Here is a 27,044-nt window from a genome sequence, read left to right as displayed (position 1 = left end):
GGGCCCTCTGGCTCACAGATCATAAATCCAGACTCCTACTTGGGTGACCTTCATCCTAAGGATTATTTGCACCCATGCGCCACCCCGTGGTTGTAACCAGTACTGCATCCTTAATCGGCTGTTGTGCTGACGCAGAGGATCTAAGCTGATGGCAGGTGGCTTCCCTGGGCTTCTTGCCACAAGGGTCTCATTCCAAAGATAATGAGTAGGTGGGAGGGCCCAGGAGAATGCCTGCTGTAGATGTCGATCAAGAAAAAAGCTAAGGATAGTCTTTCAGTTATTCATCTTTATTGAAAGCTAACCATACTGCATTTGTTCAAGACCTGCCCAGCCAGATCTGTAGGGACAGATCGGCACGGGAGCTGAGAGAGAAGAATGAGAAGTTCAAAACCTTCCTGGACTCAAAAAAAAAATTGAAATAAATAAATAAATGCATACATAAAATATAGTGTATACATAAAATAAATAACTGTATAAATGTATAATGGGGCAGGGACTGGTTTTACAGCTTGGTGGTGACCCATTTGTCAGTATGTACTGGTACATTAGTGACCCCACCCACAGGACAGTCAACGGGAACCCGGGATCACTTGGGAGAGAATGGGGGAACAAGAGTTGTGTGGAAGGCCAACAAGTCAAGACAAATTTTTATTTTTTCACATGCTAGTTTTATACAGGTAGAAGAAGGAAATAAGGCATGGGAAAGTAAGGTATGGAACTAAGGGAACTTTCCGGTTAAAGGGCTTCTCACAATACCCTTTGTGAAGAATTACTTGTGGAGGGGGACAACTTAGGTGCAGGAGGGAATGTTCTGCCAAGCAGGATCCGTTGTCTGGGTGACCGTTCTACTCTGCTAGCTACCTGACCAAAGACAGATCACCTATTTTCTGGGAAAAGGAAGGCCTTTACCATGGGGAACAGAAACCTAGGCTGACATCTGTGTAAAATGGTGTTACTCAGGCTAAGGAAGTGTCTTAATTCTGTCAGCTCCCGGCACATTAGTACTGGGGGAAAACATAAACGTGTCTGCATATGTGATCTCAACTGCACAGCTCCAGGGTTAGGTGATTGTGAGCCACAGAAGGATATGTTAGCCGCCTCTCCCCTGTCATGAGGGCACAGTAGTGGGGAGGAAGCTTTTCATTTTAAACCATCAGACAAGATTATGTCATTGCTAATCCGTGTCAGCCAGATAAAAGCTTAGATTCTGAAGGACGATTTCTTACTTGGGCCAGTGGCCCATGCCTCTAACCTCAGCACTTAGAGGGGAAGGGGCAGGAGGATCAGGAGCTAAAGGTGATCTTCAGCTACATAGCAAGTTCAAGGCCACCCTGAACTCGAGGCTCTCCCAAAAAACTGTTTTTTTGAGTAGGGCATGGTGTCACAAACCTGTTAGCACTCAGAGGAAGCAAGAGAATCTTAAATTCATGTGCCATCTTAGGTTACACACCGTACATGCTGAAACCTTGTCTCAGAGGGAAATGAATCAGAAGCTAGCCTGTTGTGATCTACCCAACTATGGAAGTGACACTCCATTGTTCTTGTACCATTTTATTCACTAGAAGTCATTAGGCCCAACCCCCACAGAGACTTCTCAAAGGCATTCCTAAGCTAGGGATCACTGGAACAGTTTTCAGTCTGGCTACCATGGAGAGAGGCAATGGCTTGGCTGTTTTGAGTCCAGGCTCTTTGCACTGTTACTCCCTATATCTGGAATAGATACACTTGTCCTCCTGTTGGGTCTCAGTCTAAAGGGCATATCCTGGCACATGTAAACTCCGTGCTAGTGGATCTGAGGCAGGAGAGTTGTGAGAGGCAGGACCTTCTGGGCTACTTACAGGATCCTGTCTCCTAAAAGAGAACAAGTTGATTGAGGTGGCTCATACCTGTAATCTCAGGACTTTGGGAATAGATGCAGGGGACAAGTTCAAGGTCAACTATAGTGATTTTGAGGTCAGTCTGGTGTACACACGACAGTCCCAAAACAAAAAAAAAAAAATCCCCAAATAACAAACTCTTGATTAACTCATCAATAAATGAATAAAGGCCAGGTCTCCAAAAGCCTTCCTGTACCTTAGAATTGGCTGAGTTCCTCTGTCTCAAGCAAGTATACCTTCTCTATACCACTTTATACAACTGCAGCTACCTGTCACATGATAGGCACTGTGTAGTCCCCTTGCTCTGTGTATGTGAATGTAGTCCAACCTTGCGGTACAAGAGTGGCTATTATCCACTTCTTAATCTGCTTCTTTGGGATTTTTGCTTTGTTTTGAGACAGACTCCTACTGTGTATGCCTGGTTAACCTGATATTCACAGAGAACCATGAACCTCTCCCTCCAGTGCTGGAATTTAAGGTATGCACCACCACACCCGGCATGATTTTTAAAAATGTGTACATTTGAAATTTTTTCTTTATTTTTAATACTTTGTATTGATGACTTTAAAATTATGTGTAGTCTGTATGTCTGTGTGTGTGTCTATGTGTCTGTGTGTGGGTGTGTGCATAGTGGAATGCAGAGGCCAGAGGTGTCGAATTCTTCTGGAGCTGTTATAGGCAGCTGCTGCAAGCTACCTTATTAAGTGCTCGCTGGGAATGAGCTTTAGTTTCTGCAAGGGCAATTGTTGAGCTATCCGTCCAACTCCTTATTTATCGTATCTTATATTTATTTATTATTTATTTATTTATTTATTTATTTTTTTGAGAAAGGTTTTCTCAGTTTAACAGCCCTGGCTGTTGGGGATAGATTTCTCTGCTCGAATCCAGACAAACCACACTGAACTGACACGGTTCCACTTGGAGAAGTTTAATAGAACAATGAGGCAGGGGTCAGGGTCGAGAGAGAAGGGAGAGAGAGAGAAGGTGAGGGGGTTCAGTCTTTTATGGTAGTAGTGACATCACTTGCTTCTAGGTGTGGGTGGGCATCTGAACGGGAGTACCCTAAGAATGTTTTGCTGTTTCCATGACAATGAATGTGCCAGATCCCTGTCACCTATGAGTGGAGCCATTGCTGGGGGTAGGAGCCGTCCTAGTGCCAGCACTGGCTGTCCTGGAACTGGATTAATAAACCAGGCTGGCTTTGAACTCAGAGATTCACTACTTCTGCCTCCTGAGTATTGGGATTAAGGCATATGCCACCATGCTAGTTTTTCTGTGTGTGTGCGTGGTGGTGGGAACATGGATACATGAATGCTGGTGACTTCAGCGGTCTTCAGGAATCCTAGGAGTGAGCGTATTAAATCCCCCGGAGCTGGTTACAGATGGTTACACCAGATATGGGTGACCAGACTCAGGTTCTCTGCAGGAGTAGCAAAAGCTCTTACTCACTGAACTATCTGTCCAGCCTTTATTTTCTGAGACAGGGTTTCATTCTGTAGTCCAGACTGAACTCAGACACACGGCCATCCTCCTGTCTCAGCCTCCTGGATGCTGAAATTCTAAGTGTGAGTCACCATGCCCAGCCACTAGTCACATTTTACAAAGGGAGAAACTGAGACTCTAAAGTCAAAGCACAAAACACTTTGATATAGGCCAAGTGGGCAGCTGAGCTGCAGGTCTTGGTTTTGGCCTGAGGACATCTCTGGCTGCTGGGGCCAGAAGTGGCTTTTTGTCCAGTCTGTCTCCCCAGGGGGCTGTGGCTGGTCCTGTTGTGGTTATCCTTCTAGCTCTGGCCTCTGGTCCGGAGCCTGGATTGAAGATAATGAAATCCTGCCAGAGCTGGGGCAGTTAGGCCCTGCCCGTGAAAAGAGTTTTCAAGTCTGTATTTGTTCAGGGAGAGCTCAGCTCTCATGTGTTGGTACAGAGAAAGGTGTGCGGACTGCTCTGTCCTGTCTGTGTACCCACAAGCCCTGCGCTTCAGCCCCTGGGCAGGCCCTGTCCCCTACACCCTTCTCTGAACACACATTTCAGGTTTTGATTTCCTTCCAAAGTCCCTAAATGTCTTCTCCACCTAGAGGCCTCTCCCACTTTCTAATTTTCTTTCTTGCCTCCCAACCTTCCCTTCTCCCATGTTTCTCTCTAGATCTCAAGCAGTCCACAATGGCCTTGAACTCCCTACGTAGTAGAGGTTGGCCTTGCACTCCCGATCATCCTGCCTCTACTCCCACGAGTTAAGCCCTCCCCACCATGCCTGGGTGCATCTCCCTCTTAAAGTCACCAGAGCTTGGGTCCCCTCTCTGTCTCTCAGTTTCCTCGTGTGTCTAATGATAGACTTTGCTATCCTGGGTCTGAAAATGTCTCCAGCTCCAGAGGCTCCCAAGGTTCTATGTTATCCTGGCTGTTTAGTGTATGTGTGGGTATGTGTGTGTGGGGTTTGCAGAGTTGGGTTTTTTCTATGTAGCCATGGCTGTCCTAGGACTCGCTCTGTAGACTGTGAAGGCCTAGAGCTCATAGAGACATAGTGGCCACCTGCCTCTGCCTCCCGAGTGCTGGGATTCAAAGTTCACACTACAGCCAGCCAGCTTTGTTCTGGATGTTTTTTGAGACGCCTTTACCCTTTCCACTGGTCCAGAAACTCCTTGAAGGACACAAGCTGCTTTTTGCTGTTGTTTGTTTGAGTGCAGGTTATGGTGGCCTTTTGTAGGCATCTGTAACACTTTGTGATACAGTGGTTTGGAAGCTGGGTTGAGACAATAGATTATGTGACTATTTAAATCCCCTGCACTTGCTCAAAGTCCCTCGGAAGCCCAGAGATCATTCTGTAAACCTCTGAAGGGTGGAATACAATAGAGGTCACTGGACAAAATTGCGTGACGTACTATCCAGTTTCAAAGTTACCAAAAAGTTATATTAGTCATGGCCTGAGCTGGGAAAAGATAGGGAGGAGCTGTAATACTGAGTACGAGGCCAGTTTGGGCTAAGTAGCAAGACAGTTTTCTCAAAACATCAAAACCTAAACAAATTTAACAACAACAAGCAAAACTTGCCCCTCTCCCCAAACCAATACAAAACAGACTGTTGATACTCACTTAAAAAATTATTTATTTCTTTTATACACTGTAGCTGTCTTCAGACACACTAGAAGAGGGCATCAGATCCTATTACAGATGATTGTGAGCCATCATGTGGTTGCTGGGATTTGAACTCAGGACCTCTGGAAGAGCAGTCAGTGATCTTAACCACCGAGCCATCTCTCCAGCCCATGATTCAAGTCTTTTACCTTCTTTTCTACTAAAGTTATTTTCTTCTTGATTATTAGAAAAAATTTTAGACACTGGTCTCTTTTAGGTACTTTTGATTTGGGGTAAAGTTTTTAAACTTCTGTCTCCAAAAGGCTGTTTTGTTTTGTTTTTTTTTTTTTTTTTTTTTGAGACAGGGTTTCTTGGTGTAGCCCTGGCTATCCTGGTCTCAATATGTAGACTAAACTGGCCTCAGACTCACAGAGATCCTCCTGTCTCTGTGTCTGGAGTGCTGAGACTAAAGGTGTGTGCCGCCATGTTTGGCCTAAAGGCTTTTAAAACCACTTCTCTCAAGTTATAATTTATGTCATAAAATTCACTCATAAATATACACTAATCAGTGGTACCGGCAAAGCTTAAGCGTTAGACCATCGCCACAATCGAGGTTTTGAACATCCCATCATTGAAAAGCTCCCTTGTGCTATGGTGTAATCCATTCTTGCCACTGCCCCTCCACCAAGTGATCACTGATCGGCAGAGACTTGAGAGCTAATCCATGTTAGTGTGTCAGCGATTTGTTCTGTAAAAAGTGCTGAGTAACAGTTGGGATTTGCTACACGTTGTTGATCTGTCCACCGACAGTGGGCATTTGAGCTGCTTCCGTTCTTGAGATTTTTAAGAGAACGGTGTTCACAAATGGCTACCATGTTTGTGCCAGAGTCATTTATTTACTTATCTACTTATTGGTGGGTTTGATTGATTTGATGCCTCTTGGGTAGATACCTAGTAGAATTTTTTGCCTATACTTAACTCTATGCTTACCTTTTTTTGTTTATTTTGAGGATATAGAATCAAACCCAGGGCCTCATAGAAGCCATGTAAACACACTGGACTAAGCTGTACGTCAGTTGATTTAACTTTTGCAGACAGATGCTGCCAAATCGCTTTCCCAAGTGACTCTACCATTTTGTATTTCTGTCAACAATGAATAGGGAGGGTCCCAATTTCTCTACACTCTCACCAACGGCTTTTTTGTTTTGTTTTGTTAATATCAGACCCACCTCCGTGAGCATAAAGCAGTATGACTGTTTTTTTTATTTAACTTTTATTTAATTTCACTTACTTTTTGCAGTGCTGTAGACCCACACAGGCCTTTGTGAGGGTTAAGTAAGTATCCGCCATTACCTATGCTCCTACCCCTCGCTATGTTTTTTTGTGGATATTTCGTTGTTCCTGTCATCTTGCCTTTGTTTGTGTTGTGTTTTGTTTTAGATAGAGTCTTGCTGTTTAGCCTTGGCTGGTCTGACATATCACGTCAATCCCCCTGCCTCTGGTGCCAGAATTGCAGATTCACATGGCCTCGCTTGGCCAGCATCGCTGTCTCCATCTTTTCAAGTACTTCCTGGTCATGCCTGTGCTTTCTTTGATGACATGCCTATTCCCAAGTCTCATCTACTTTTCTCTCTTTATATTTTTAGCATAAAACTCCCTACATTTAAAATCACAGTGCAGTGGTGTTGAGCACATTTACATTGGATGACCCACACATTTGCCGATTCCCTTTCAGATCCAGATCCGTCCCATCGACTTAAACGCCTGTCCCTGCACCTATACTAGGTAGTTTAGTTTGGGCTTCGCACTAAACAGACACCTGTTAACCTATCCATTGGCTTTGGGCCAGACTGTGAGGTGAATGAAAAGATTTGGAATGGATTGTTTTTTATAAATAAGGTTATAGGAGAGGAGAATGCTGGGAAGCTCCAAGGCTTTACCAGTTCTGACCTGTTTTCCTTCTGGAGAAGCTTCAGGTTGAGTGAGCTCCCCTAGGATCTCACAACCATCTGTAATGGGATCTGACGCCCTCTTCTGGTGTGTCTGCAGAGAGATACCGAGTACTTATATATAATAAATAAATAAATAATTAAAAAATAGGACTTGAGTCACAGAAAATGATAACAAATGACCAAGAAATCGATGAAAAGATGTTCAGTATCATTGATAAGAAAGGATGAAAATTTAAAGCACTGCATACAAAGCTGAGAGTGGTGTTGGAAACCCGTGACTGCATTGGGAGGAGAGAAAAGAGGATCCTAGGGCTGGCTGGCATGCTAAATCTGCAGAGCCTGCATTAACAAATTTGGATTTGGTGGCACAGCCTCCCTTTAATCCCAGCACTTGGAAGGCAGAGGCAGGTGGATTTCTGTGAGTTTGAGGCCAGCCTGATCTGCAGAGTGAGTTCCAGGGCAGTCAGGACTATGTAGAGAGATGCTATATTAAGAAACCAAAATAAAGTTACTACAAAAGATAGCAATCTATCTGGCCTCTACACACACACACACACACACACACACACACACACACGCACATACACACACAAAACATAATATACATATACAAACATACAAACACACATATGTATACAAAAACAAATATACAAACTCATGCACACTCATTCACACATGCACATGCATGAAATACACACCCATACATGCACACACATCAATTTATTCATATATATATGCACCACACATGTACATGTTCACATTCATATAGATACACACATATACACACCAATCAATCACTGAATCAATAAAACCAAAGATAGAACCATGCATGGTTAAATGTACCTATAATCCTTGCACTGGAGAGGTTGAGACAAGAGGACCATCTCAAGTTCAAAGCCAGTTTTGACTACAAGTGAGTTCCAGACTATCTATAGCAGCAAGTCTCAGGTGATAGGTTGAGACCAGCAAACAACCATCAGAAAACCCACACTTGTTATGATTCATAATAGTAGCGAAATTATAGTTATGAAGTAGCAATGAAAATAATTTTATGATCATGGGAGGGTCACCACAATGTGAGGAACTGTATTAAAGGGTCACAGCATTAGGAGGGTTGAGAACCAGTGTTATAGAACCTAGGACCACTTGGCTAGGGATGGCATCCCTCATGATGGGCGGGGTCCTCTCCCATCAATCACTAATTAAGGAAATACCTTCAGGACTGAGTACTTACAACAGATCTTCTGGAAGCATGTTCTTAATTATGTCAAGCTGACATAAAACCAGCCAGCATACACTTCCCCCTTTTTGTAATTCTGGGGATCAAATTTCCCACTTCCCTGTGCATGTTAGTAACCACTCTGCTACTGTGTTGTATCCCAAGCCCTGTAGGGGAGTTAAATGGACCTAATATCCAATCAACGACAATGTCGTTTCCATTAGGGTTTGTATTTCCCAATAGACCTCCTATTCAGATTTTCTTTTTTCTTTTTTCAAAGACAAGGATTCACTCTGTAGCCTTTGGCTGCCCCTTGGCTTACTGTGTATACCAAGCTGACCTCGGACAGCCTCTGCCTCTGCCATCTGATACTGCAGGCAGACACCACCATGCCTTGGTCTTATTTGGGTCGTAGTGATCACTCGAACATTTAAAAATTAAACAAGTGTGGCATGATGGTACATGGAATTCCAGCATGCAGAAGGCCGGGGCAGGAGGATTGAGCATTTGAAACCAACCTGAGGTACAAAATATGCCCCAAATTAGTCAAATGAAATGCCTGAGCCTCTTGATTCTCAGAAAAAGTTCATTTTCTTCCCAGGCATACATATCTCTATGCATGCATATGTCGCTGTGGTGTTTATAATTTTCCTCCTTACATAATTTGTTCTACATATGCTGATCTGCAGTTTACTTTTTCAACTCGTAAGTCAAACTTATGGTTTATTATTCACTTATGGTTAATCTTGATTAGCATTTGGCAGGATCTAGAAACACCTAGGAGACAAACTTCTGGATGTGCGAGGGAGTTTTCAGATTAGGTTAATGGGGGTGAGGAGACCCTACTAGCTATGGCAACAGCATCCCACGGGCTGGGGTCCGGGACTGAATACACAGGAGAAAGTGTGCTGAACACCAGCGTTCTTCTCTCCGCTTTCTGACTGTGGCAAGGGACCAGCCGCCTCCCACTGTTGCCATGGCCACCTTGCCCTGATAGACTGTGCCCTCACTGTGAGCCCACAAAGTCGGCCTTCTTTAAATTGTTTTTGCACAGGGATGGGAAAAGTAATTCAGAGGTTGGGGCTGGAGGATTGCAACTCTAGCTATTGTGGGGGAGAGGGGGATGAGGACGAGAAATAGAAAGAGAGAAAAAGAAACCAGATGATGGTACACTTTTAACCCCAGCACTTGGGAGGCAGAGGCAGGTGGAGCTCTGAGTTTGAGCACAGCCTGGTCTACAGAGCGGGTTCCAGGACAGCCAGCTGCTACATAAAGACTTTATGTCCAAGAGGGAGGAGGAGGGGAGGGGAGAGAGAGATTGGACATGAGGAGGGGGGAAAAGAGGTAGTGAGTGAGAGAAAGACAAAGGAAGAGATCCTGTTTTTAATTCCTCTATTTACCCAGAAGTGGATTTTCTGGATCATATAATTCTATTTTTAAATTTTGAGGAACAACTAGACTGTTTCCCACAGCAGCCATCTAAGATTCTATTCCCAAGGATCATAGTTTCTCTACTTCGTGACCAATACTTTTCTATTTACCTTTGTGGGACTTTTAATTTTTAAAAAAAAAATTATTTATTTTATGTGTATGAGAGTTTGATCTGCATGAAGTCTGTGTACCATGTGTGTATCTGGTGGAGGCTAGAAGAAAGCATTGGATTCCCCGAGACTGGAAGTTGTGAGCCTCTATGTGGATTCTAAGATTCAAACTGGGGTCCTCTGCAAGAGCAGCCAGAGCTCTTAACTGCAGAATCATCTCTCTATGCTCCTGTGTTGGTATTGGAGACACGTATTTGCCACGAAGCCCAGATTGACCTCAAACTTCTCCCATGTCAGTCTTCCGAATACTAAAATCACAAACCCGTGGCACCGTGCCAAGTTTGTTATGTATCAGTCACCTTTGTGGGACATGAAGTTATCAGTGGTTCTTTTGTGTTTGTTTGTAACACAAGACAGGCCAGAAGCCAGAAAACAATGAGGAGTTAAGCATGAGGCACTAGACCTCAGGCTTGATTCTCATCCCAGTTCTGATACATTCTAGCGTGTGACCCCCTAAGCTCATACCCTGGGTTCCACTGCCTGATGTAAAATGGGTATTTTACATAGTTCTCTAACGTAGTAAGTCTCAGCAAGATAACATACTTAAAAGGACCTATCACAAGGTCAGTATTGATCTGCCAATCTCCAGCACTCACGGAGAAAGCTGGTGTGGTGGTGTGTGCTTCTAATCCCAGAGCTGAGGAGACAGATGGGCAGATCCCTGGAGCTGGCTCACCAGACAGCCTGGCTGAACTGGCGAGCCTCAAGTTCCAATGAGAGACCCTATCTCATAAAAACAAGGTGGATGGCACCTGAGGATGACACATCTGACCTCCACATGCATATGTACACACCTAAACACACACACACACACACACACACGCACACACACATGCACACGCACATACACACTTACACACACTCACACACATGTATTCACACACACATACACACACATGTATTCACACACACAATACACACATGTATTCACATATACACGCACGCACACACACGCACACACACACACATATTCACACACAATTTAATGTTTGAGACACAGTCTTACTGCACAGTCCAGGCTGGCCTTGAACTTCTTAACCTCTTGCTTCAGCTTCCAAATGTGGGCATTTGCCACCATACATGGTGATCTTTTATTTTAAAATGTAGTTATAACACAAAGTAAAAGAAAAATACTCTCCTATTTTTCCTTTCCCAAATTTTTCTAGCTTTTGTCTCTGTGTGTTTATATAAATTGAGGTTTCTTTTCTTTTCTTTTTTGTAATACACAAAGGGAGGCCAAGACTGGAGAGATGTCTCAGCAGTTAAGAGCATTGACTGCTCTTCCATAGGTCCTGAGTTCAATTCCCAGCAGCCACATGGTGGCTCACAGCCTGTAATGGGATCAGCCACCTCTTCTGGTCTGAAGAAGCAACAGTGTGCTCATATAAGTAAAATAAATCTTCAAAACAAACAAACAATAGAGGCCAATTATTTTAATAACCACACCCTAAATAGTGAGTGTCTCTTTCTCCACTGATTTTTATTGGACTTCTGACTATGCAGGGGTCTGTTTTTGTTTGAATTTATTCCTATTTGTGTGTGTGTTTGTGTGTGTGTGTGTGTACGTACACGTGCGCGCGCATGGTAATTGTGTTGAAGTTAGAAGACAACTTTTGGGAGACACTTCTCTTTTCACTCTGTGGGTTCTGGGGATTGAACTCAAGGCAACAAGTGCCTTTACCCACTGAGCCACCTCATCAGCCCATGGGTCTGTTTTGGGGCTTTCTAGAGCCAGTATCATTGCTTCCTAGTACTTGGAAACTAGAAGGGTTCAGGCTGGAGAGAGCCTTTTACAGCTCCTTTTCAAAGCTGACCTCCCTGCTCTTAAAACTCAGCCTGTTAGAATAAGAAACAATGGTTGTGGTGAGCTTTTGAATGGAATGTCCGGAATGGGGGAAAGCTGATGTGTTTACAACCCTGTATCCCATTTCAGCCTAGCTCCAGCCTTCCCACAGTCTTTCTCTTGTTTCTGGCAGAAATTTCCAGACCAAATGGAGTTTGAAAAGGGCTGAGCAATTGGTGTTGGAGAGACAAGATGGTGACCTTGGAGACACAGTTCTGCCAAGATAAAGCCCAGGGGGTGGGCATCCTGGACTTTAATCTATGAAAGCTGACAGTTTTGTAGGAACAACTAGAACATTCCCAAGATCACAAGTGTTTGGTGCCAGAGTCTGAGTTTAGCTCTCTGTAGTTCTCTGTCATATGATGATATTTCTCTGTGTGTGTATGTGAGAGAGAGAGAGAGAGAGAGAGAGAGAGAGAGAGAGAGAGAGAGAGAGTGCATGTGTGTGTACATGTGTATGAGTGTGTGTGTGTGAATGCATGCATGTCTGTACTGTCTCCAGGGTTCTGTCCAGGTCCCAAACAGGTAGAAGCCTAAATCTTAGGTTCTACTTTTAGCTGGATAGGTTCCATGGAGTGGTCTCCCCTGCCCTTCCACATCCTTCCCACTTGAAAAAGAGACCAGCCTTGAGTTCATGCTGTGCATGGGATTTATTCACACCCTAGAGCGGGCAGCCAGGGAGGGGGGCAACAGCCATGCCCCACCAGGGACACCCAGCACTCTTTACATAGGCTGGGCAGGAGGGACTGAGTCCTCACTGGCAGCAGCTGCATTTCTCGGCCTCTGCCTTGGCCCCCTCTTCACCTTTGCACACACAGTCCTTGGCACACTTCTCACATCCTGCAGGGCAGCAGGAGCAGCAGCCTGGAGATAAAATGAGTGAGTGTGTTTGTGCCCAGTCTGATGCTGTCATCTGCCTCCATCAAAGGGGAGGGAAAAGCAGAATGGGAGGCTGGAGAGTCATGAGGCTTTGTCCAGCACAGGTGGCTCACCCTGCATACTGCCACATCAGGTCTGACTCAGCATCTGTGGTGCTGCAGTGGCTTCCGGGTCTCTGTAGAAGAGTCACCCTATAGCTAGCCCACAGGGTCTAGGGTGGTTGCTAGGGAATCCCCTAGGAATGCTGGGCTCAGGCCTGGGCCAGAGGGAGAGTTAGGTCTCAAGGAGAAGGCAAGCCAATGTGAAAGGTATTTGAGAAGGGAGTTGCAGCCGGGGAGGGGTGGGGATAATGTCGAGGCCAGCAAATCCGTGGGATCTATGCATAGCCACACTCAGGAGAGAAGGGAGCATTGGTCCCACCTCTACTCCTCACCCCAAGCATATTGCTGAGATCTGGAAAGAGCAAATTGGGAATACAAGGCCTGAGAAGGATCAAGGCACTACAACTATAAAGCTGACCCCCAAATCTTCCTTGGGGATCCCCAGGTGTTGGAGAAAGATTGGGGCTCAAGCTGGAGCTCAGCTCTCAAACCTTTTAATAGCTTCTGGAAATTCATCAAAATATCTCCCCTTACACTGCAGTAGCCTCCGTATCTGAAAGTCTGCAGCAGGAAGCTTTGCTGCATAGTGTCTGGTGGGAGAGGGGAATGGGTGCCCGAGAGGTTATGGCGTGGGTGGGGGTGGGGTGGGGTGGGGTAGGGTCGGGTGCACTCACTCTTCTTGCAGTTCGTGCATTTGCAGCCCTTGCACTTGCATTTGTCCGAGCAGGTGCAGGAACCACCTAAGAGGGCACACGAAGAATTATACTAGGGAAACCTGTCGTCCCCAAACCTAAATGGAGATTATCACCATCACAGGGTTAAAGATGGGGGGAAGGGGACTCCTCCCCCAAATGTCCTTGAATGAACACAGAGGAGAGGGTTCTTTGCCAGTAAAGGGTCAAGTGCTGCAGGAGGGGGAAGGGGCTCACCAGTAGGGCAGGGGCAGGTCTCAGGGTCCATTTCCAGGCCAGCAGCCGCAAGAGACTTTAGCTTGGTTTCCTCCGGGCAAGCGGATGCGCTGCGTAGCTAGGGCAGCAGGTGGCAAGGCTTTTATAGCCCCAGGCGGGGGCGCGCAAGAAGCGACTTGGCGCCCGCCCCTGCGCACGCACAGCGCCTGCTCTGTGCGCGCGCGCGCTGTGGCAGCTGTCCCCGAGTCTCCGCTGAGTGTAGGACCCAAGTAGCTCATTCTGCCCGCTGTCCACTCCCTGCCACTGCAGCCTGAGCCCTGAAGGTGCCTGCACATACAGTCTTTGCAATTTGAGAGAGAGAAATCAGTATTGCCCTTTCCCATAGATTCTTCACCCGCTTATCCCAGAAGTCTCCCCCCCCTTAAATATTCCAGAAATTTATTTGATGTTTGCTCCAATACATTTTATATAGAAATATTGGGATTGTTTGTGTTTGGAGCCTCTGGTAAATCTCTGAACCATAAGGGCGCCAATCCAGACACATCAGAAATGGAAACTGCAAGCCCAATTTTAGGACTTGCTGTTTAAGATGTGTCTCTGGTCAAATCAAGTCACCCCTTTAAAAATGCTTGAGGTGTTAGAGCCACTATCTGAAAACAGCTGACACGAAGGAGGGCATTTAGATTCTGACTTGTTGGATACTTAAATACTTGGAAATAAAAATATTCAGCTTTGAAGTTTTCAATACTGGAAACCACTCAAGTCTAGGGTTTACAGCCAGAAAGGGCTGCTTCGTACTCCTTAAATTGGACTGTTTTGCAAAAGGTTAATCTTCAGCTTTGGCTTCCATTTCTTCTGCATCATCATCTCCATCCACTTCTGCATTTTCTCTCTCCAGCCGTTCCTGCTGCCTCACAAGTTCAGTCTCATCTGTATCTGTGACCACTCTGGGCTCCATCTGAACACTGAACACTCCCCTTTCCTTCTCAGTCTTCCCTTTGATGACTGCCATAGCCTGGTTGAGGACAGAGAGGCCTGTGTCCTCTCTAGGGCCCTTGTCATCACATGCCTGGGTGGAGCTTTCAGATTAACCTTGGTGGTCATGGATTCTGTAGAACAATTCAAACCTGCTCTCAGGGTTTCTTTTTCAGCATCAATGTCTTGATCAGTTTGATCAGTTTGGTCCAAACAGGATGCGGAGCAATGAGCCTGCTGCTGACCATCACAACAGCAGCAGCAGCAGCAGCAGCAGCAGCAGCAGCAGCAGCAGCAGCAGCAGCAAAGGTCTCCCAGGATCCCTGAAGAAGGATGTGACCTGAAGGATCAACATCTGAAGTTTGGTGGGAAGACTCGTGACCTTTTCTGGCAAAATATTTCCTATAAAGCCCTATATGGGACCCTGAACAGGTACCTCCTTAGTTCAGACTAATTTTACAGAGAGAGCCCCTGGGGACCACTACTCTCTCTTTGGAGGTAGTTCAAGGTTGCTGCTCTTTCTTATTGAGACAGGCTCTTGCATAATAAATTGGAGCAAACCAAGGAAGACCTGAAACTCTTAATCCCTTCCAGCTGCTGGGATCAAAAGTGCACACCACCAACCCTGGCTTTACTTTTATTTTATTTTATTTTGAGCCTGAGGTATCTCAAACTCTTAATCTTCTTGTAGCCTAGGCTGGTTACCTTGAACTCAGGATCCCCCTGCCTCAGTCTCTTGAGTACTGAGACAATGAAGATGCAACACCATATTTGGCCTCAGGTTTAGGCTGTCAGGGGTGGGGGGGTGTTGGGGTGTTGGGATCCTACAAACCCCACCCCTCAGTTACCTGGCAATAGCCAGGTATGCTCCACCCCAGTGACCTGACACTATAAAAGGGGCTGCTTGCTCCCTTCTCGCTCTCTTGGCCTCTTGCTCTCTTGCAGCCTTGCTCTCCCCCCTTACTCCTCCTCTTCCCCTTCACTTCCCCCCTCTCCCTCCACATGCTCATGGTCGGCCTCTACTCTATTTCTCCCCCCCCTCTGCCTCTACTACCCTCTTAACTCTCCCATGACCTGAATAAACTATTCTGTACTATACCATCGTGTGGCTGGTCCCTCAGGATTCCCAACATGGGTCCCCCAGAGGCACCTCCCTTGCCCCCAGGACTCACTGTACCTCCATGGGCCATATCCCTCCCCCTACTCTCTTCATCCTTTTCCTAACAGTGGGATGCAGTGGTGAGATACCCAGCCCTGCTCTAATTGCCCATCAAACAGAACTGAGCCTCTATTCCAAACCTGAGCTGGACAAGTGGCCTTGGTTTGGCCAAGGAGGGGGTGTGTGCTGGGGTGTGTGCCTGTGCCTATGCTCACACAGAGCAGGGGAGGACATTGGTGTCCTCTACCATTCTGCCTCACTGCCTTGAGATGGAATCTCTCACTGAACTGGAAGTTGAGGGTCAGCTAGGCTGGCAGGCGGGGGGGGGGTTCCCTGTCTCCCTCCCTCCCCCCAGTGCTGGGGCACTAAACATGTGCAGTCATACCTGACTTTTATGTGGGTGCTAAACATCTGAACTCAGGTCCGTATGCTTGCGTAGCAAGTAGACTTACTAACTGGGCTCTTTTCCCAGCTATCTAGGATCTTCCTTTGTAGGACCGATACCTGTGGTCCTTGAGGTTATATTTCCGTGGAGTTAAAAAAAATGAAGGAAGAAAAGAAAAAAGGGGGAAAGGATGAGAAGGACCCAGAGAAGAGATAGTGTATCCCTCCTGGGCTACTGAGCTTGAAGCTGGATCTAGTTCTAACAATGCTGAGTCCTAGCACTGGCTTTCAGTTGGTTTCCATTTAGCCCATGTGTGCTCTGGCCTCACACTTCTTTGCTTTAGGCCTTGGACCCCCAGGGCTTATACAGCTTGGTTGATTAGGCAAGACTTGCTGGCCAACAAGCCTCAGGGCTTCTTCTGTCTCCAGGACCTCAAGGCTGAAATGACAGAAGCATACTGTCACCTTTGGCTTTTTAATGGCGGTGCTTGGGGTTGATTGGTCCTTATGCTTGCAAGTAAAGCCTTGTGCCAACTGAATTACCTCCCCAACCCTGAGCAGCTTCTTTTAAGTTCTTTGCATTGCGTCTTGTTTTACAGTGCTGGGAATTAGCTCCAAGGCCTCAAACCAAGTGAGCGCTGTACCACTGAGCTATACCCCCAGCCTACTTAAGATTCAAACACAGATCTCAATCCCCAGTACTCCTGCCTCCATGCCTTCCTCTGCATTTCCTTCATAGCATTTGACACCTTCCAACTTTCTGTGCCTCCTGTAACCCCAACCTGAGCAGGTGACAGCTGCCAACTTTGTTTCTGTCCACTGATGTGTCAAAGTGCCTATGCTTGTGTCTGGTACCCAGTCGCATCCTGAACACACTTAGTTAATAAGGAAAGGGATGGAAGAAGCCTTACTGATTGGGTTCATTTGTCCTGTGACTCTACAACTCATCAGACACATTGGTACCTTGTGTTGCTCAAGGGAAAGTGGTAATAATATCTGTCACTACTTTATAGATTCCTGGGGACTTTAAGTGGGGTGGCACCTTGAAAGCACGCAGCGCAGAGCTCCAGCCACACTGGCCTTGACCAGTCATAAACAAGCATGTCCTACACCACCCCTGCTTCATAGTCCGACTGAGCTCTTTTGCTTCTAGGATAGGGGTCTGTAGGCATGAACTTGTGTGTCTCCCTCGGTCATCCACAGCAAGCCTCACTCCAAGCCCTCCCAGCAATTTGGGATAAAGGAGTTTATGGAAACTTTCCTTTTCAGGTAGATTGGGCTCAACAAGCAGAAACAGGTAGGCTGGGGTGGCGGTGGTGGTGGTGAACAGTCGGGCTCACACCTACCAAGAGATGGAAAATCCCCCGATGAGCTCACAAATACAAGGAACCAGGTGAGTCCCACACCCTGGTTGAAGTTGATCCGGAGCTGGATTAAGACTTCTTTATTCTCAGAGTTTTCCAGTTTACTGTCCTGGGACTGAGCCATAGGCCAGGGTTTCAAGTACCTTGGTAAAAGATGTTCATACAAAAGAGCACTTGCATATTTGCCTACTGGCAAATGAAGTGTTTTTTCGGGGTGATCTGAGTGTAAGTGGAACAAGTTCTGGAGAAAAGTTGTCCACAGAGCAGCTGAAGCTGGGTTGAGGAGGACTAATAGGTACTTTTGTGGATTTAGGGAAACCCTCACCCTAGTTTGCTTTCACACGGGTTCACCAAATAACTGCTGATGGCTCCCACAAATAATACCTCCATTGTGGGGAGCTCACTGTATGCCAGACACCCTGTTGCGTGAATACCATGTGGAGCTAAGCATGCTACATATTTCTGCGAGGACCTTCAACGGTGGCATTTTGGTAATGGAAGAAACTGAGGCTGGGAGAAATTAAGCAACTTGTCCCAGAGGCAGATTTGGGACTTGAGTCTGAGGTCAGTGCTCCTCAGCCTGCCCTGATAGATTCATGTTGATGCATTCTGAATTCCATTTAGCCAGTCTTTTAGCCTATGGCCTGGCCCTAACATGTGGTTCCCACAGTGAAGGACATCAGAACTCCAGCCTTGTGTAGCAAGGCATTGCTTAGTCCGGCCCGGGTTCTTTCTGCTATGTTAAGGACCAGCTCTTATTTATCTTCAGGGAGCCAGGTTTGAAGCATAAGCCACTTGAGAGCTGTAATAACTAGGTCCAGAAAACCTGAATTCTAGTCATTTGGTCCACTGACTTCCCAACTGTCACGAGATGATGATGAGGGTGGTGGTGGTGGTGGTGATGATAATTTCAGTTATTTTGGTTTTACTTTGATTTTTTTTTTTTTTTTTTTCTGAAACAGGGTTTCGTTGTGTATCCCTGGCTGTCCTGGAATTCACTCTGTAGACCAGGCTGGCTCTGAACTTTAGATCTTCCCACCTCTGCCTCCCGAATGCTGTGATCAAAGGTGTGAGCTACCATGCCCAGTCTGGCACCAGATTATTGATATATATGAGGTTGTATCCTTGAGTTACCAAAGTGCTCCTCCCTCCTTGCCTGTCCTGTTATTCACCCAGGGTTGAGGCAGACTCTGATACCTGAAAACTTATGTCCTAGGTATCTCCAATTTTAACCGATTAAAAAATTCAGAGACAGTCTGGATCTTGGCAAAAGTCACACCACAAGAGTGGGGTAAAGCTAGAATTGGCTCTTGACTCCAGATCTGGTTCTAAGTTCTGCAAATAATACAATGGTATAAATTAACCCCGAATCTCTTATTGATTTCTGGATCAATCTCTCAGGTAGCATTAAAGAAATTCAGCTTGGTGCTAACTCATCTTGGCTGCTTCTCCCATGCTGCCTCAATGTCCCCATTTGAACACACAGAGGCCAGAGAAGCCAGAAAACAGACAAGGGGAAGCCACTGCTGGTAGTTGAAACTTTGTTTCTTTCTCTGTATTTGTCTCCATGGTTACTCTCTGCTTCTGCCAAATGACTCAATGGCAGTGACACGGGGTTTCCTTTAAAAATAAATTTCAGTATGACACTAGATCAGCTGATATGTGATTGTAACTAAAGTCAGGAGCTTCTCAAAGGACAGTGGGTAGGGAAGCATGGTCTCCACCGGCCTGAAGTTCCAGGTACATAGTCCAACCATCTCCAAGTCAGTGCTTTGCTCTTCCTGTGCCCTTGCAGCTGGGCACCTTTGCGTGGTTGTAAAGGCCATAGGAAAGCTGTATGTGGTAGCTGCTAGATAACCCTCTTGAGAACCGTTTATTATGTACCTGATTTAACACCTGGTGACCATTAGGCAAATTGTTTGGAAAGCACAAAATACCCCCACCCCCTTTTTAAATGTATTAACTTAGTAGACCGCTAGCTTCTATCAGCTTAAGGAGAGGAGTGTCATCAGGGAACATCTGAGGCCCAGAGTAGGGGTTTTCCCACGTTGGTACAGCCTGCCTCTGTTTTCATCAATGTTTGAAAAGGGTCATTTATGACTTTCTTTGTTCTATAAAAGCTTCAGGAAACAGCTTAGAGCATAGAATCTGGGGTAACCTAAATCTGTGTTCCTGGGCTATGACGGCTTATATTTGGCTCCAAAATAAACTTGCATCCCCTTTAGGTAAGTGATGTATTTTTGTATCGACAGTGGTCTCAGCAACAGCACTAAGGCCACCCCATTTCTATGTTTATCCAAGTTCCATGGATACTGAGTGAGTCTCTCGGTGGGAGAACAGAGTGTGATTTGGGAGCCAGTACTTTACAGGACCATTCAAGGCTAAGCCATGGATAGAGTTGGGATGGATCCAGTGTGAATAAGGTTAACAAGGGTCCCCCACCAGCTTGCTTTTTCTAATGAGTGACACACGGTAGGTTTTACTTCATGTCCAAAAGTTTTATGATATCTGCTTTAACCATCTGCATTCAGTTTTATGTTCAGACAAGCATGGTATGTGTTCTGATCCAGATACCATGCACAGAGCACAAAGGATGAATAAAAAAATTTCCATTTCCCCCACAATTCTAAAGTCTAGGTGAGAAGAGAGCTATTTCATTCAAAACCAACATGTAGAAGCCAGTTGTGGTGTGGTGGTGACACATACCTTTAACCCCATCATCTGGGAGACTGAGAGTTTAAGGCCAGCTTGGGTCATTTTGCAAGACCTTATCTCAAAAACAAAACAAAACAGGTTAAAAGCACACAGTCAGATGAATGCTGCGAGGAATCTGCTTAGTGTGGCAGCACCAGGGCCGTTTACCATCAACAATGTTTCCTCTCCTCTCTTATAATACTTAGCTTCCCAGGCATGGAGTCAGGGCTTGATCCAGTATCAAAGTCTCCTCTCATACTCTCTCACCCCACTTCTGTGGTCCTCACCTATGGGTGACTTTGCCTCACCCCCCTGTATCCCTCCCCTCCATGCCTTCAAGAGGCGTTTGGTAATGTATGACAGCAGCTAAGTGAGCAGGCAGGCACCCTTGGATGCAACCTCCTATGCTAATGCACCTTAAAGTGTCCTTTGCTTGTTTCTACCTAGAACCCTTTTGGGGAGAAAGATGCTGAGCATGCCCAGTACTGTTCTCATCTTCCATATTTAGCTCTCAAGTGGAGTGTGCCTAGAAGCGTTCCTGTCTCCATGTTAACTGTTCACGCGTGCACTATTACCTTGAGCTAAGCACAGTTAGGAATATCTCCCAGCTTTCCTTCTTGAACTATGTCCTTAAACTAGCATGTTAGTAAGTACATCTTAAACTGAGCATGCTCTGGAAGGCTCCTGCTTCCAAAGTGCTCTTCCGTGCGAATATATACAGGCTCCCTGCGCAAAAACCCCCTACTTCCTTTTGTTGGAGAGGGCACTGCTTTGGGAATAGCTCTGGTGCTGTTCTTATGTGCTGTAGGCAACAAACCTTCCCATTCTTTTGCTTTCTGGTTGTGCTCTTTGGCTTTTCTGTCTCATAGAACCTACTGCCTTTAATTGCGTCTGGAACTCTTTGTGGCCGTCAGCCTTGGTTGTGGTAGTAAAATGATATTTGATATTGCTCCTGAATGAGAGCTAGGGGCCAGGGCCACTACAGTGCACAGGGCTATCCTACACTGCACAGGGCTATCCTACACTGCACTGTGTTATCCTACACTGCACAGGGCTATCCTACACTGCACTGTGTTATCCTATAGTGCACAGGGCTATTCTACGGTGCACAGGACTATCTTGGTTCCTTCTGTCATCAGTACCAAGACTGAGAGACACTGCCTTACTCTTAACAGCCCTGCTGTGAATTAGAGATTGGATGTGGAAGGAAGGGAGCCAGGGAATCAGACATGCTATGCAAACCCTACTCTGTCACCAATTTTCAGCTCTAGGATATACCAAGTATATATAGTCATAGCTACACCAGCCTCCCTAACAAGGGCATTTGGGTTCAAATAAGAGAAAGTGAGCAAGAATCTCTGGGGCACCGATTTAAAAGGCAGATGGACAGCAAGGCTGGGATACCATAGGCACTGGCTGCTCTTCCAAAGGTCTTGAGTTCAATTCCCGCAAACCACATGGTGGCTCATAACCAGGAGTCACATTGGAGTCCAGAAATTCAAGATCCTGAAAAACAAAAACAGTTTCCCTTTCCCTTTCCTCCTCCAAAAGACAGGCTCAATGTCATGAGCCTAGCACTTAAGAGGCAGAGATAGATGCTAAGGGTCATTGCTCAGAGTCAGTGTAAGTTCAAGGCCAGCCCAAGCTAATTAGTGAGTTTTAGGCCAGCTTTATACTGAGACTCCATTTTTAAAAAGGAGAAAGAAAGATTACTACATAATGTATAACCTGCCTGTTCACAACATGACCATAACTACAATTTCTTATGGTTTCTCATCAATAGCTTTAGCGGGCTCTCTCCCTCTCCCTCCCTCACCCCTCTCTGTGTGTGTGTGTGAGTGAGCCTGCATGTGTGCATCCCATTCTTTACATGTGAAGGTTCGAGGACATCTTGCAGGGGTTGGTTTTCTTATCACCACATGGGTCCCGGAATGGAATTCAGGCCATCATCACATTGGCAGCAAGCACCTTCATCTGCCAGATTAGAGCTCCTGGAATTAAACCATAGGATCAAACAGGAGGACCATTTTATGGTTCTTTCAGGTAAACTGCTTAATTATCTTTAAATCTTTATGTGAATCTGGCTGGCTTGTATGACTTCTCTCTCTCTCTCTTTTAAATTGTCTCTTGGAGAACTTATCCTGAAGGATCCTCCCTTCTGTTCAGGGGTACTTGGTGCCTTCTGTGATCTCCTGATTTCTACCCACTTAGGCTGAGATGGAACATAGCCTCAGCCTCGCTTTGGTGACTATTTTAGACTCAGGGTCACCAGCTTCACTGGCTTCTGGGTTGGAGTAGCCCCTAACTCCCCTTTAGGACCCTGGAATGAAGAGTCTACCAGGCCTAATTGGGTTTAGACTCTGTCATAGTCTTTGTCTTCCTCAGACAGCACAAGAACACAAGATGTAGCAGCCTCAGGACCCAGTACTTTTCTGCTCAGGTGACCGCCATGATAAGTTCTTGTGTGGTTCTGGGCTGGAAACCAGGTCCCTGTGCATGCTGGGTAAGCGCTCTGCCACTGAGCCACATTCCAGTCTCTTCTTGTTCCTTGACCTGAGTTCTGTTTGATAGGCATTTCTTTCCTGAAAGCTGCAGTGTCACCCCCGGGGCCATATGTAATAATCCCTGTCTTGCAAGATGAACACAATTCAACCCAAGCCTTAGCTCCTACCTTTGACTAAGGTAATAGCACCAAGCCCATGCATTTGCTTCTCCCTCCTGAACATCCATTCACAAAGGACAAAGAGTAGCCTGGTTGGGGAGCGTGCAGACAGAGCAGAGACTTCTGAATATTTCTGAAATGCCAGAGTGGGTTGGATCACATTTATGAATAAACAAGAGACAGGGAAAGTCACAGCTGGAACCAAGAAGCTGGCAAGTCTATGGAGGACTTCTAGATGTTTGGCTTTGTTTGGGCCAGGTAAGGGTCGGGTGGAAGAGTAGAGGAGTAGGAGAGGCAGAAACTAGAAAGATAACGAGTAGATCTTGCTGTAGACCTGCCATGTGGGTGGCAGACGGGAAGAGAACGGTTATCTGCAAATAAGGAAGTTCAACCCTCACCAGACATTCTGACCTTCACCAGACACTGTGTTGCGGCCTTGCTCTCGGTTTTTGTAGGTTTGTTTATTTATTTTTGCAATCTTTCTATCAACTGGAAAAGCTTCTAGTCCCAGCCATCCATTCTTCTCGTTTCTTTATAGACAGCCACTGAGCTCATCATGAGGGTTCTGACTTCATCACCTCATGATGTCCTCAAATCCCTAAGTACTATGACGCTGGGGATGTGGGACTCAAAATACTTTAATATTGGAGCTCACAAATGTTCCTTCCGTAGCGGGCACATATTTAATAAATAATGCTATTTTTTGTGAGTGATATGACTTGCTTAGCTTTACAAATATTCCTGTGCAAATTCCACAGTTATCATAAAGTCCCAAACATTCTCAGAGCACGAAGAACAAAGGGGGGACTTGGATATATCACACCAGCAGAAAATGATAGAATGTGACATTGTTCTACTTGCTTTTCCATTGCTGTGATAAGACACTTCATGAGAAGACATGACCAAGGCAACCTCTAGAAAAGAGTTTCTTTAGGGCTTATGTTTTCAGAGGGTTCGAGTCTATGGCCATTGTGGCAGGGAGCATGGCAGTAGCAAGCGGGCATGGCGCTGGAGCAGTAGCTGAGAGCTCACCTTGAGACAGGCAGAAAAAAAGATACTAGGATCATCTTGGACAAACAGCCTGCCCCCTGGTGACGCACCTCCTCCAACAAGGCCACACCTCCTACTCCTCCTTCAAGCAGTTCCACCAGCTAGGGGTCAAGTATTCAAATACAGGAGGGCCATTCAAATCTATACGAGCCATTTTCATTGAAACCATCACAATAACCAATAGCAGTCTTGCTTTGTGAAAAACAGAAACTGACGTGTTAGTTGATTCTCATTTTTTCTGCCATTCCCACCACTAACATTCTCCCTGAACTTTGAAAGGTTGTCTGTCTCCCATACTGGTATCCAAACAACCCATGGACCCTACTGATGTTCAGTGATCCTGTTTTTGTACTGAGGATACAGGCCAGGAGATAGAGGAGTCTTTTCTTGGAGCCTGAACAGCATTAGTCAAGAGTGGACATTAGGACAGTGTACTGGCTGGTTTTGTGTCAACTTGACACAAGCTGGAGTTATCACAGAGAAAGAAGCCTCAGTTGAGAAAATGCCTCCATAAGATCCGGCTGTAAGGCATTGTCTCAACTAGTGATCAAGGGGGGAGGGCCCAGCCCATTGTGGGTGGTGCCATCCCTGGGCTGGTAGACCTGGGTTCTATAAGAAAGCAGGCTGAGCAAGCCAGGTGAAGCAAGCCAGTAAGTGACATCCCTCCATGGCCTCTGCATCAGCTCCTGCTTCCTGACCTGCTTGAGTTCCAGTCCTGACTTACTTTGGTGATAAACAGCATGTGGAAGTGTGAGCTGAATAAACGCTTTTCTCCCCAACTTGCTTCTTGGTCATGATGTTTGTCTAAGACAAACAGTTTGATCACATAGTGATCACCAAACACCAGCAAACACCAGCTCCCGAGTGATAGAGGCTGCCCTTTATTCTGTAACAAACTTAGGGTTTTCGAGCTGTAATATGGGGTTCTCTAAAGCACCCAGCCATGCAGGGACCACTCATGTAACATTACCCTGTCTTTTCTCTGAGCTATCTATAGAGCACGGGCAAGAATTAACCTGAGTCAGGCAGACCAGACACAGTCCCTGTCTTGCCCCTCACTGGTCTTATGATGCAGAGACAGCCATTGACTGCCTTAAGCCTTGGCTTCCTCATTTGGACATCAAATGTTATGACAGTATTCTCCTCTGTGGCCGTTAGTGTAGAAATTCCTCTAGCATTTGGTGTGGGCAGAGGCAGAAACACAAAGGGAAGTCTTGTCTGCATCCCATGCCCTTTCCTCCCACCTCAGCTTGTATTGCTTTATGTAGACATCAGAGCTCACATTACTAATGTGTCCTTACCCCACCCTCACCCTCAGCTCTGAGAACATCTACCCTTGGGCATCATGCAGGGCTAAGCTTCAAGAGACTGATAACAGGGCAGGCTCCACCCTCAGGAAGGACAGGTGTGAGGAAGAGGTTATAAACAGATCCTGAAATTGGGCTCTTAGATCCCAGGTAATTAAAATATTGTCCAGAAGGTAGGAAAGGAACTTAGGGGGAGTGGTGGGGCTGAATGAATCCCACATTGGACCTCCCACTTTGGACCCATGGACTCTTTTCTGGGATTAGAGGTGTGTAGTTATACACAGTACCATGTCTAGTTCCATGGTCTCTTAAAAAACCTCTATCTATCTATCTGTCTGTCTGTCTGTCTGTCTGTCTGTCTGTCTGTCTACCTATGTATCCATCCATTCATCCACCTATCCATCTATCCATCCATCCATCCATCCATCCATCCATCCATCCATCCATCCATCCATCCATCCATCCATCTATCTATCTATCTATCTATCTATCTATCTATCTATCTATCTATCTGGAATCAGTTCTGTCCTTCCACCTTCATGTGAGTTCTGGTAAGCAAACTCAGGTCATCAGGCTTGTCTGGCAAGTGCTTACCCACTGAGCTGTGTCACTGGTCTAGACTCTCGATATATAGGGAGGGTAATCAGAGAGGGACCCTTCAAGGCAGGTGCTCAAGTAGTGATGATTGTCTGGCTCTGAAGTGTTCTTGATTGTGAAAGGTCTATAAGATAATGTTTTAAAACCATTTCACACAGTGCTGGATGTGCCAAGTGCTCAGTGTATCGTAAGCATCTGAATTATATTAGTGTTATTATTGCCAAAATGAGAGTCCGAGGGGGGTGTTTCTCCCTCTCAAAGATGCGTTAGAAAGAAAAGAGATTAATATGGTTGATCTGTTGGCCTTTGGGCAAGGTGAGAAGGCCCTGAATGCAAGGAAGAGAAGCCAGTCTACTTGCCAGAGACAGCCTGCCAGGTCCTGACTGGTGTGACTACCATCACCCTCTCCTTGGCATACACTTCAGAGTGACTAGTGACTAGTCAGGGGCTTTCTCAGAGATTAATAAACAGAAGCCAAAAGTAGTCTTGGTCCACAGAGAAAGCCCTGTTTATGGGGTACCTACTATGTGCGTGGGTGTTCTGCCACAGTTTCTCTGTGTATCCCTGGGAGGAGACTTTATAGAGGACAGAGGAGGAAATTGAACTTGGAGAGTATGAATGACTCGATTAAGGCCATGCAGACAGAAACAGTAGATTTGGTGCCAAAGGCCATGCCCCTCCCATTGTTCCAAGATGCTGATTCTGCAGCAGAGCTTGCTCTTGGGCAGAGTGTGAAAACCTTCCCAGGGAGACTCCTGGTGATTTCTAAACAGCAAGGAGGGTAGGAGAATTAGACTGCTCAGCACCAAGTCATTGGAAGTTCATCCAGCTCCTCCTTGTGCCTGAAGCTCCTTGGGACCCTTGGCTGTATTGTCACTGCCCCTGTGCCTAGGGACTGTGGAGGAGAAGGCTCTTGGCAGTATAAAGGCAAAGCATCACAGGGATTGGGCTCTACCTGGTGCTGCACTGAGGGCTACATTCTGAATGACTCACAGTGGTCTTCTGTCCCCCGTGATATAGTTCAGCAATTCATCTAAAAAGCCTTTCCTTAAGGAATCTCTGGGGGACATTGTTTTTGTCTGCACTATTTTCCTTGCTGGTATATGTGTCTGTTGTCCCAACCTGGTGCTGGCCCAAGTAACTAAACTGTGACTGTGTGTTGGTTCTGCGGCTGTTTTTTTTTTTTTTTTTTTTTCACACACATACAGGTTCTGTTCATGACTGGTCAGAGGCTCAGGACCACGAACCTTTTTGCAGGGTGAGTTCATCTGGATCAAGATTAGGCCAGGCTAGTCAGGTAAGACAGACATGTACCATGGCAAATTTTCACTCAGAGAGTTTCTTTGAGCCCCGGGTGGTGATGTTGTACCTTTAATCATAGCACCCAGGAGGCAGAAGCAG

The 27,044-nt window shown here is 46.0% G+C and overlaps 1 protein-coding gene across 1 annotated transcript; it reads right to left on the bottom strand.

Moving 5' to 3' along the window:
* Nucleotides 1-12,217: 12,217 nt before the first annotated feature.
* Nucleotides 12,218-13,564, bottom strand: MT3 (metallothionein 3). Its single transcript, XM_080936849.1, has 3 exons — nucleotides 13,473-13,564; nucleotides 13,218-13,283; nucleotides 12,218-12,427 (listed from the first exon to the last, which is right to left on the bottom strand). Exons 1-3 carry the CDS (start codon nucleotides 13,501-13,503, stop codon nucleotides 12,318-12,320), a joined length of 207 nt encoding a protein of 68 aa, XP_080792975.1. The 5' UTR covers nucleotides 13,504-13,564; the 3' UTR covers nucleotides 12,218-12,317.
* Nucleotides 13,565-27,044: the final 13,480 nt, after the last annotated feature.

Source organism: Micromys minutus (genome assembly GCF_963924665.1).
Source record: "Micromys minutus genome assembly, chromosome: 24".
Lineage (NCBI taxonomy): Eukaryota > Metazoa > Chordata > Mammalia > Rodentia > Muridae > Micromys > Micromys minutus.
The sequence above is the reverse complement of the archived record's forward strand: the minus strand, read 5'-3'. Positions and strand labels throughout refer to the sequence as shown.

What these genes read in the sequence shown, in the direction of transcription:
- MT3 (XM_080936849.1), bottom strand. Translation starts at nt 13,503, where the DNA reads ATGGACCCTGAGACCTGCCCCTGCCCTACTG. An exon ending in GACCTGCCCCTGCCCTACTG is followed by an intron (nt 13,284 to 13,472) that starts GTGAGCCCCTTC and finishes GTGCCCTCTTAG; the next exon opens with GTGGTTCCTGCACCTGCTCG. An exon ending in ATGCACGAACTGCAAGAAGA is followed by an intron (nt 12,428 to 13,217) that starts GTGAGTGCACCC and finishes TTTTATCTCCAG; the next exon opens with GCTGCTGCTCCTGCTGCCCT.